Genomic DNA, 11,684 nt, shown 5'->3' with positions numbered 1-11,684 from the left:
CCCCCCCCTCCCCCTCATTTTCACACCTCTTAAGACTCTTTCATGGGCACAGAGGGGCCTATGACATGCTTTGTTATGTAAGGTAGTACCTTAAGTGTCCTGAGGATGCAACATCAAATAATGTGTGTGTAGACAGACAGAGATGGGTGGGGTTCCAATTAGAGCCAACAAAAGGGGGGAAAGTAAAAGAAAAACAAAAATAGGGCACTGAAAGTGAAAAAAAGAAAAGTATTTATATAATAGTTGACAGAAATTAACAAACAAAAAGAAAATGTAGTAATTCTGAATGTGTAAATACATTTATGAGTGATTTGTTGCAAAAAAAAAAAATCAACTACCTGGTTGCTATTTGTTGAACTGATTTTCACATGTTTTTTAGGATTTAGCAACATTCTGTGCAATCATGATAAAATGTTTGAAAAATATATTTCTATAAACTTGAGCTTCTTATATTAATGATATTTGATTTAGTGATGCTTGTTTTTATATTAATGTTTATATACATCAATATATTATGAGTCACCATGAGCCTTCTCGCACAGACTTTCAAAGTGCTCTCATTAACTCTTATAGCAGATGTTTCTGTCTACTTCACTTCCCCTTGAACTGAACTTCATGACCCATTGGATTTATTCATATATTAGCTGCTTATTTCTTTCTTTGGGAAAGAAAAAGACCATGACCACAGCATCTTTGAAGATATTTACTGATCATTCTGAATTTCAGACATACAACATTATAATTTCCAAACAGCATTTTACACTACACGATTCTCTTTTTTTAAACAAAAATAATATTAAGTAGCAGCAAACGCAAACACAGAATAAATAGACATTTTAACAACAAAGCTCAGAAAACCAGTCCGTTCTTGGTCCTTGGTACGCAGGCATGAGTTTTCAAGTCAAAAGGTATCAAAAGTCCATTTCCAAATGCGTTTAATGCAGCACAATTGACAAGCACACTGTCTTTTCTCACAGAAAACAAAGACCCTCAGATCAGCAGACATACTCTTTTCAGTTAAACTGAAGCAGGTTCTTTATTTTCTATTTGCATCCAAGTTGACTCCCGAACAACATTCTAGTTAGTGCCACTTCCTCATTACCCTTTCGCTCAGTGTTTATCTAGCTCTCGCAGGTACCCCATCATCTGAAGATCCAGATCTCATCGTGCAAGACTTTAGAAAGCATCCCGTCTCTCGCTCACCAGCACGAGTAAGAAAACAGTGGGTATTGGCTCCAGTCCCCAACATTTCCGTGGTGATAGCCGTGATGGACGGCCTGGGTGCTGTATTCGGTGGGAAGGTGGTGATGGGGAGGTGGAGGAGGGGGGTATTGAGTGGACGCTACCCCGCTCCACTGTCCCAGAGACTGTTCTGTACTGTAGGGCGTGTAGAGCGGATGGTGGCCCAGAATACCTGGCTTGGCCTGGGCTATGGCCATGTTCAGCACTCCTGCGTAGTCCTGGTGCCCCGCGGAGGGATGTGGCGGGCAGGGAGGCAGGCCGAACTCAGGGGCGGAGGGCTTGCTGGAGGTGTCTTGATCGGGCACGGTGGCAGCATCCGGCACTCGGGACTCAAAGCTGGAGCGGCTTCCACATGCACTGCTGCTGCCAACACTGGAGGAGGACGGCGAGGGGGACTTGCCATATTCATGAAATCTGTGAAAAGATTGAGAATTTAACATCGAGACACTGACAAGGGGAAAAATAGCTTAGTAAGTCTTGTTTGCGGTCTGTAGCCTGTACCTGTAAGGCTGGTATGTGTTTTGTCCTGGTACGAGCTGCTCAGAGCTGTAAATGTCCCGAGTGTCCGAGCCCAGAGGGGACTCTGCACGGAGAGCGTGGCCGTTGTCCCGGTCACACGCACCTCCCCATGGGGAGTACCGCTCGGGCTTCACCTCCGACTCCTTACGGCCCACGTGTTCATCATCAAGACCCTCACATGAGGACTGCTGGATATCTGAAGAGATAAATATCAAGGAGACTAATAAATTACAAATAAAACAACTATTTGAGAATTTTTCATTCAAAAAAAACAAAAAAACATCTGTACTCGTCAGCTAGGACAACTGAACCCAGGCTGCTAGTTAAAAGCCTACAAATCCTGTACATACATGGAGATATTAATTTAAATGTAAAGACCATTACCTCGTGGGCTTCCATGTTCTGAATCTTTTGACAAGTTCATCTTCTTTGCAACTCTTTCAGGATCAGCCATACTTCGATTTGCTCGTCTGTCAAAGGAAAATTGTTAACCATGTAAAACTGTAAACAAATGTATTAAACTTATTGGAATTTTAAAATATAGAATAGATTTCTAATAATAAATGTAAAAAATTACAAATAAATAAAAGTTTGTACTTCATTTCATATTTTGTAATAAAACAATCTTTATGATTTTTTTTTTTTTGTGGAATGGATTCCATTTTTAAGTAAATTTTTAGAGTAAGGGGTCATGAAAATAAAAATAACATCAAGATAATCTTACCTTTTAGAGTTTGTGCTCTCATCTCTGAATCCTTTGGCAAAGGGGTTGTGGTCGATTTTCAACTTTGTAATCTGTGAGAGAAATAATGTAACCACCAATCTCAGTTCTAATTAATGCTAAGAAAAAATTAACATTATCTATTCAACTTCGAAATGTATGCATAAGAACATATACATGCTTCACATAACATTATAAGAATTGGTGCTGTAACAACCATATATGATAAGAGGATGTGTCCCCACCCCAATTTCCAGAATAGTGGTCAATCAGTTTGTTGCTGATTATTACATTTTTATAAAACTCTTACCTTTGTGTTCTGGTATGCAGTGACAGCAGTGAAGGATGTGTCGGGGAAGGTAAAGGTTTGGAATACGCTCCACCGTACGCTGTACAGATCATCAGCCTGGACGATATGGAAACGCGGATGGTAGCGGTGCATGGAGTGAAGGATAATCTGAATCGAAAGGAGAGACACTGGTTAAAATCAAAGTCAAATTACTATTAAACAAATGTAGGAATCTGAACAGGCACTTACATGCCCATGTTGGTCCAGGGCATTGTTGGTAAGCTTGAGCTTGAGGAAGGACACGGGCTGTTTCATCCAGTGGCTGCCGGGCGCTGGTGAATCAGGGTGTAGGTACGTCCTGTAGGGCGGCTGAGGCTCAGACTTACCAGCGACCTCCCACTTGTCCTTGTTCCACTAAGGAAGAAGAAGCATTTCATTAAATAACTGAAGACAGAATAGTGAACTAGAGCTAGAGTGGCCGTGACATAAGGTGCAGGGGGTGCTGGGGTGTGAGAGTATGTGTGAACGAGAATGTGTGTCGGGGCAAAACCCCCCAGTGGGCTCTGTAAAAACAGGAAGAGTTGGGGCTCTTTGAAGTTGAGGAGCGCAATCAGTGGTGAGAACATTCTGGGGAGACATGTGACAACGTCCCCCAATGCTCCAGCCGTTCATGACTGATTCCCAATTCAACAGCTCTTCACTTCAATAGGACTCTAATAGTCTAGACTAGCCTGCGACCAGAGCATTCAAATGGATAAGACTTTAATGTTTGTGATCTATGAACTTTCTTAGAATCTGGTTGTTAATTGCATTAGAGAAAGACTAGATAAGGTTTTGGTTCTAACCTTATATCTCAGACCATCTTCTGGCACCATGTCCACCAGTAAGATGTACTTCGCATATGGCACCAATCCAGACAAGCTGATTTTGCAGTGTGGAAACATCCTCCTGTAATATAAGCATACAAAAGCAAGTTTAGCTCCAAGAATTGAAGTGAAGAGAAGTGACGCGTGGCCAAGTATGGTGACCCATACTCGGAATATGTGCTCTGCATTTAACCCATCCAAGTGCACACACACACCGTGAACACACACCCGGAGCAGTGGGCAGCCAATGCTGCGGTGCCCGGGGAGCAGTTGGGGGTTCGGTGCCTTGCTCCGGGGTCTCACCTCAGTCATGGTATTGAGGGTGGAAGAGAGCGCTGGTCATTCACTCCCCCACCTACAATCCCTGCCAGACCTGAGACTCAAACCCGCAACCTTCGGGTTACAAGTTCGATTTCCTAACCATTAGGCCACGAATGCACGAATTAAGGTCAGTTTATAGAGTTTAGCTGATCTAGAACTTGTCGACAGATTTAAGTTGTAGTTGGTTCTGAGACAGACCTGCCAGGTTTGGTGATGATCATCTCAGTGCCGATCTCATGGAAGGATCTCCACAGCTCCGGATCCTCCAGTGTCATTCGGATGTTGCCCTGGTGGTAGGAATCCCCGGCTCCAGCCATGGAAGGCGGAGGAGGGAGACTGAAATTGTGCTTGAGGTCTGAGGAAAGACGGAATATTTGAGATTTTCAGTCAATGGCATTCAATGAGAGACTCTTGGAATTTCATTCAGTGCAAAACGAATTAACAATGAAGCCAAGTCTGTAAATAAATGTTGCACACCAAGAGCAAGAGCCCTCAAGTTGCATTAGAGTCAAAACAAGTACTCACCTCTGATAGCCTGCATTATTTAGGCTTCTCACAAGATGTCCTCCAGAAGAAAATGAGACAGACCAAAAGATCTGAATGAGCAATATCTAGATGTTTCGTTTAAAAATACAAGTTCTCCATAAGAACTCAAAGGGCTTGAGAACTCAAAGGGCTTGAGTTAATTCCAACGTTAAGTCCAAGGATGTGTCTGTCTGTTGCTTCTGCCACAGATGCAGAGGGGGTGTCCCACACCTTTAAGTGGGATCTGGATGTGGGCGGGGCTTGGACACCCATTCCCAGCCTTTGAAGTGACACGGTGATGAGTCAATGTCATGATCTCATTGGCTGATGGGCAGAATCAAAGAGAGTTAGCAGAGCCTTGATAGAGTCCCAACAGGAAGGGGACAAGCAGAGGAAACATGTCTTTATGAACTGCTAAAGGACTTTTAAGCAAATACGTACAGGCTCAAAGCATACAGGATGGCAAATCAAGCACGAAATTCCCTTCATTAATCCAGCTAATGTGAGGAAGAGCAAAGACTTCACCTTCTAATTGACAGCATTGACCCCTTCACACAAACATAATCTGACACACTCAGCGCTCGTGTTTGCTCATTCATACACACATATCCATCCACTAATTCTCACTGATGCTACAGACACCAGGTCCTGATTTTTACAACCAGGTCAGACCATGGCAAATAATTTGAAATGCAATTGAAGTTGTCACTAGAGTATGAGGTTCTTGTGAACTTTTTTCTTTTCACATGTTCTGATCTTGGCCTTCACATTGAATTTTAATGGAAATGCTTTCACAACTTTAGGCCTTGGGTTAAACACATCTGCAGTGTTAATATTCATCTTAAATCATGAAGAAACTACAAAAGACCACACAGAACCATCTTAACCTTCATTACCTTTAGGTTTGGTTACGGTTGTCTTTTGTCAACAGTTGTTTAACAGCAGTTTTGAGACAAATATTGACATACAGTTTTAAGACTAAAGCTTCGTAATGGTCCTTGAAGCCCTAAGAAACACTTTTCTTATCAAGAATTAGTATTTGCGGTTCAGAGTGGCTATATGGTTCTTTGGAGATTCAAATATTCTTGATATTGTATTGAAAATATCAGATCAGACTTTTGGTTTTAGGAATCATCTTTTAAAAGAAGAGAAAATAAATAAGTTCCTTGGAACTCAAGTACAGATGTTTTTATAGAATTATGAAACTTTAAACATTCTGCTATAGCATCCTTTTTGGTACTTATTTTAAACTTTGTTTTCAGGGGATTGATTTTACACTCTTAAAAATAAAGTTTCCAAAAGTTTTTGCAGCAGCAGTGCCATAGAAGAAACATTTTTGCTTCCCCAAAGAACCTTTTAGGGAACAATTCTTGAAAGAACCATTTTCTCGGTGTGAAGAACATTCTAAAGTAATGGAATGGAAACATTCCATGGATGTTAAAGGTTCTTTTTGGATCCATAGATGCCAATAAGGAACCTTTATAGAGAATGTTTGAAGACTTTTTGTATGTTTTAATGTTTCAAAAACAAACTGTTTTGAGGGATTTCCAAAATAAATTATGGAATATCAAATACTTGATTCTGACTGAATCATCTCACTCAATGTCTCAGTGAAAGTGCACCACATAAAGTCATTATAGAGTTATGACAGAAAGCAAACCCTGGGGCAAATCTACAGGTGAGGTTTACCTGAGAATGAGCCTGTGGATGTGTGTGTGGTGGGAGGGAAGGGGTTGTGTATTCAGGGTGTCTAGACATGACCGTTCCTTGATGGTTAATCTCATTAGGAAGAAATGCTCTCTGAAGGCAGCAGGCTTTCTATTCATGCAGAGAGATACAGGCAGAGATACATAAAGAGGGACAGATAGATAGAGAACAGAAAAAAATAAAGGTGGATCCAAAAGATATGGGAATGTTTTAGTGGTTCACAGCCTGTTAGCACTACTCACCGCAGTTTTCTTGTCTTTTTTTTTTTTTTAAGAATAGGGAGAGTTTACTGAATATCAGGCATTGTTATGTATCTGTGACTATAAGCTGAAACCAGTGCTTGACTGACTGTTCACAAATTGATCTGCAAGCAGATGTGTCTTTATTCCTCTGTGCTTCTTTGGTAAAGTTGAAGATTGGAAGGCTTGATTTATATTCTTTGATAATTAGAATCGTGATAGTAGAGAGCACTGGAAGTTATGGGGAAATGGGAGAAGTTGAAAGCTTAAATATTACACAATGGGGTCAAATAGAGAAAAAAATCTGGGATTCTTTCCAATTTAAAAATGAAAATAAGATTTTTTAAATAAAAGTTACAACAAATAATAAAATTCGTGACTTAAAATAAATTAGAAATATTAAAGATTCTGCACTATTTCTTGGTTAATTTGTGACATTGATCTTGTGAACTCAATAGAGACTTCACTAAAAATCTAAAATTCTTTCACATTTAAAAATGATGACAAACAGAAAACATTTGACATAAAATGTTTTTAAAAAAAATTAAAGATTATGCAATATTTCTAGGCAGCTTTGTGACATTGACCATGTGAACTCGATAGAGACTTCCTTAAAAGTTTTACGATTTTTAAAATTAAAATGATGACGAATACGAAAACTTATGACATAAAATTAATTAAAAATATTAAAGATTCTGCAATATTTCTAGGTAAATTTGTGGCATTGATCATGTGAATTCAAGTATCTCAAGTGCTGCTGCCTTTACAGTGAAAGGGGGACAAACCAAATAAAGATATTTGGAATATTAATGTTTTAATATTAATATAAGCAAATAAATATTAATACTTGGAAATTAATTGCTTTTTTTCCCCAGGTAGGACCTTACATAATTCTTAGTTGATTTCAATCCAAACTGGACCCAAATGGAACACTTTAGGATTGATTCAAAAGAAGTTCCATATGCAGTTGCTTTAGGGTGTTTTAAAAACAGGAATTGAAAGAGACAGATGCAGAACCGATGCCTATTGACTGGTTCTGATGTTTTAGTCATCAGAAAACACAATCCTCAGTTTGTTCTGTTTCTCCACCCTGGCATAGAGCACTGTTAGCACAACTCTTTCTTATGCTAAACGCTAACCCCAGCAAAACAGACTCTTAATCACCACCATTTCCTACATTTGCAAGAACTCTCAAAGGACTGAAGCATTTGAGAACAAATACTGACAAATAAAAGACCCAAAAAATGATCGCCAAGACCATTCGCATGACGACATACAGGTGCATCTCAATAAATTAGAATGTCGTGGAAAAGTTCATTTATTTCAGTAATTCAACTCAAATTGTGAAACTCGTGTATTAAATAAATTCAATGCACACAGACTGAAGTAGTTTAAGTCTTTGGTTCTTTTAATTGTGATGATTTTGGCTCACATTTAACAAAAACCCACCAATTCACTATCTCAACAAATTAGAATACTCCATAAGACCAATAAAAAAAAACATTTTTAGTGAATTGTTGGCCTTCTGGAAAGTATGTTCATTTACTGTACATGTACTCAATACTTGGTAGGGGCTCCTTTTGCTTTAATTACTGCCTCAATTCGGCGTGGCATGGATGTGATCAGTTTGTGGCACTGCTGAGGTGGTATGGAAGCCCAGGTTTCTTTGACAGTGGCCTTCAGCTCATCTGCATTTTTTGGTCTCTTGTTTCTCATTTTCCTCTTGACAATACCCCATAGATTCTCTCTGGGGTTCAGGTCTGGTGAGTTTGCTGGCCAGTCAAGCACACCAACACCATGGTCATTTAACCAACTTTTGTAGCCAAATTCCTTGACACGTCTTTGTGTGGTGGCTCTTGATGCCTTGACCCCAGCCTCAGTCCATTCCTTGTGAAGTTCACTCAAATTCTTGAATCGATTTTGCTTGACAATCCTCATAAGGCTGTGGTTCTCTCGGTTGGTTGTGCATCTTTTTCTTCCACACTTTTTCCTTCCACTCAACTTTCTGTTAACATGCTTGGATACAGCACTCTGTGAACAGCCAGCTTCTTTGGCAATGAATGTTTGTGGCTTACCCTCCTTGTGAAGGGTGTCAATGATCGTCTTCTGGACAACTGTCAGATCAGCAGTCTTCCCCATGATTGTGTAGCCTAGTGAACCAAACTGAGAGACCATTTTGAAGGCTCAGGAAACCTTTGCAGGTGTTTTGAGTTGATTAGCTGATTGGCATGTCACCATATTCTAATTTGTTGAGATAGTGAATTGGTGGGTTTTTGTTAAATGTGAGCCAAAATCATCACAATTAAAAGAACCAAAGACTTAAACTACTTCAGTCTGTGTGCATTGAATGTATTTAATACACGAGTTTCACAATTTGAGTTGAATTACTGAAATAAATGAACTTTTCCACGACATTCTAATTTATTGAGATGCACCTGTAATGTTGTATTGTTGATGCATACTGTGAATATGCATAGGCACTGGAAGAGATGGATGTCAGTTGACTCATTTTTCACATATGTAAAGTCAATTTATAATTTATTATACATTAGATGGCATATAAAGCAAGACACACGATGATAATGTTTCTTCCTGTTCATGGAAACATTTATAAATGAGCTATTAATGTATAATAAATGTGTTATAACACATTTAGCAGCACTCTTAACACAAATGCAGTCTTGAGTGCATTTCTCCCTACTGATCAATGGCAAATGAACCTAAAGCTTGTTTTAACTGTTGTTTTTAGTGACTGCAATAAAGAAGATTAAAACACTTGTTCTTAAAGCAGCAGTTAAATCGGAGACGCATTTTTTTTACGAGCTAAAAGCCCTCAAAAGCTGGGATCGTATTGATTGGGAATATAAGGTAGTCTAGGAGGATCTGTGTTAGTCTTATACTCAAATTCATCTATACAAAGTAAAGAAGAGCATCGAAAACCCCTCACACCTCAGAGTCGCTCTGGAGATTAACATTGAGAGGCCTAAGCCTGGAGAAAACGACAGAAGACGTTAGCCAAACACACGTTTAGCTATCTTTCCATCATGAAGGTGTGATGGCCAGGTTTCATTTCCTTCACCTGATACTGGTCAGTATGATTCACACGTGGCGCGTGGCTCTCCTCACTCCTCTGAGGTTACGCACACATTGCTGCAAGACTAACGTATAGTTTTCCTAAACGAAATCCACCGGTGGCATGCTTGCATTAGCACTCATGCTATTTATCATTATGTGTGATCAGAGTGACTTTCAGACACATTTCAGACATTTTACACTAGACTAGGTTTGTGGTTGGTGTAAATTACTTGAGTACTTACTACAGTATTCAGTACCTAAATTCAATTACATATTTCTGTGAATTTGCGCTTTACTCAAGTACCATTGAAATTGAATCATGCACTTTCACCCAGTTTCATTTTAAAGTCAAAATCAAAATTTTGTACAATTAGGATCTGCCTATGGTCCACTGATGGTTAGGTTTAGGGTCAGATCTTCATGCTTTTTTTCCTAAAAACATGTTTTTGTATAAATTATATGAATTCATACAAAAATTCCACCTCCTAAAATAGTTGTTTTCTCATGTAATCAGGTTGGAAGAAATGAGCTTAGCATAAGCTAGCGTGTAAAGAGCTAATGCTGTCATTTGAAACAAGTCAGTCGTTGAAACGGACACCAGCCTCCATTTTAAAGCCAGGCATGTGAGACATGAACTCGCTGGCTTATTAACACCTGCGAGGTGCTTATACGCTTGGAAATCAGACACATTAGACGGGTTAATTATGGTAAGAGATTGTACCATTCCCTAAAGATACTTCTCAAAGCTTACACTAGGAGTCATATCGGTTTCATTTTTTACTTTTCTTATGACAATAAATACAGCCTTGTGAGGCTAAATATCCTTCAGTTTCAAGAAACCAATGCCATGGTATAGTGACACAGCAAACGTGAGTTGCAAAAGGTCAAACTTTCCCTCACTGACTTTTGCTTAACCCTCCAAATCTGTGAAGCGCATCATAAAATGATCCATATCCCCTTTGATCAGGTTAGAACATCATTAATGTGTAACTGAAAACACATGGCTGCTCTTTAGAGGAAACGTATGGTTCCGTGAAGTGTCGTATCTAAACGTTACAGGAGGTTTCCTACTGTAGACCCCACAGGGATCAAGAGAGTCCCGCTGGGACGCGCCGCACTCACGCTGGGCTTCATGTGTTTGCTTTGGGACTCCATCAGCTGATCTCAAACCAGCTTTGCTGCTGGTTTTTAGGACGGGTGACAGTTTGGGTGAGAGAGAGAGAGAAAAGGACGGATAGGTCAGAAAGGACGAACTGGAGGAAGTGGCAATGTCATGGCCAAGACCACAACACATTGCTTTCTTTCTGCTTTTCACTGCATTTTGGCTCACGAGAATGAAGAAATTGTTTTCTCTTATTACGCCAAGTTAATCGCATAATATCCCAGAGATTTTTCTTCATCTGAGAGTCGAAGCGTTTCAGCATGCAGGACATTCTGGAAAGAATCAAACACTGTCACTCGGTCGGATACTCAACATGTCTTAAATCTCTTCTTCCTCCAGCTCAGCTCTGCATCCGTCCCGTATCGCAGACACTAAAGTCAGGAGGTGTTAGCCGCCTCTGCCATTTGCTGTGCCTTGTGTGGATGTATCGTCACTCAATAGCTTAACAGCTGCCAATACACAGGCACTCCGGGCTGGGATCAGACGGCTGTGGGGTCTATAAAGAGCCCCCCGCTATGGGCCGACGAGAAATCTCACACCTTTCCCTGCATTAGCCATGCAATCTTCCCTTTTGATGCTCTAACTGGCCACTTTAAGTGCTCAGGTACAGCCGTCAGGGGGGACGACGAGGACGTTAAACTGGATGATGCAGAAATGCAATAAGGCTAGAGTAAATGAATGCCACAATCATACAGAACTGGCATTGGACACCAAGCTTTTACAGGATTCCCATAGTGTTTGTTCCATGAATTTCAATGATTTTTTCCCCCAGTTGTTCTTGCTCACTGGAGAAGGTTCTATGGTTTTAAAATCATCAATTGCACGCAAAAATGTACACCTTAAATGCAATGCAAGTAGCTTTGGATAAAAACATCTGCCAAATGCATAAATGTAAATTTCCAGGATTTATTTTTTTTTGATAATTTTAAAAATTCTTTAAAATTTCCAGGTTTTTTTTTTTATTTCCAAAGGAAACATTATTTTAATATTTGTAGTTCCGAAGGTCTATATGTCCGAC

At 39.8% G+C, this 11,684-nt stretch overlaps 1 protein-coding gene across 1 annotated transcript; it reads right to left on the bottom strand.

The window, feature by feature from the left end:
- Positions 1-727: 727 nt before the first annotated feature.
- On the bottom strand, positions 728-6,677 carry LOC107698093 (T-box-containing protein TBX6L-like). The gene is made up of 10 exons (XM_016499004.1): positions 6,173-6,677; positions 4,484-4,807; positions 4,157-4,313; positions 3,617-3,719; positions 3,021-3,185; positions 2,793-2,939; positions 2,486-2,556; positions 2,146-2,231; positions 1,744-1,957; positions 728-1,656 (listed from the first exon to the last, which is right to left on the bottom strand). The coding sequence occupies exons 2-10, from the start codon at positions 4,497-4,499 to the stop codon at positions 1,200-1,202; spliced, it is 1,416 nt and encodes a 471-aa protein (XP_016354490.1). The 5' UTR covers positions 4,500-4,807; positions 6,173-6,677; the 3' UTR covers positions 728-1,199.
- Between the last annotated feature and the right edge of the window lie 5,007 nt (positions 6,678-11,684).

The sequence above is a fragment of the Sinocyclocheilus anshuiensis genome, unplaced genomic scaffold (genome assembly GCF_001515605.1).
Source record: "Sinocyclocheilus anshuiensis isolate Anshui unplaced genomic scaffold, SAMN03320099.WGS_v1.1 scaffold1163, whole genome shotgun sequence".
Taxonomy (NCBI): Eukaryota; Metazoa; Chordata; class Actinopteri; order Cypriniformes; family Cyprinidae; genus Sinocyclocheilus; species Sinocyclocheilus anshuiensis.
Note: the sequence above shows the minus strand (reverse complement) of the source record. Positions and strands in the feature narration are given on the sequence as shown.

What these genes read in the sequence shown, in the direction of transcription:
- LOC107698093 (XM_016499004.1), bottom strand. An exon ending in CTGCATACCAGAACACAAAG is followed by an intron (nt 2,557 to 2,792) that starts GTAAGAGTTTTA and finishes TTTCTCTCACAG; the next exon opens with ATTACAAAGTTGAAAATCGA. An exon ending in GAGAGCACAAACTCTAAAAG is followed by an intron (nt 2,232 to 2,485) that starts GTAAGATTATCT and finishes TTCCTTTGACAG; the next exon opens with ACGAGCAAATCGAAGTATGG.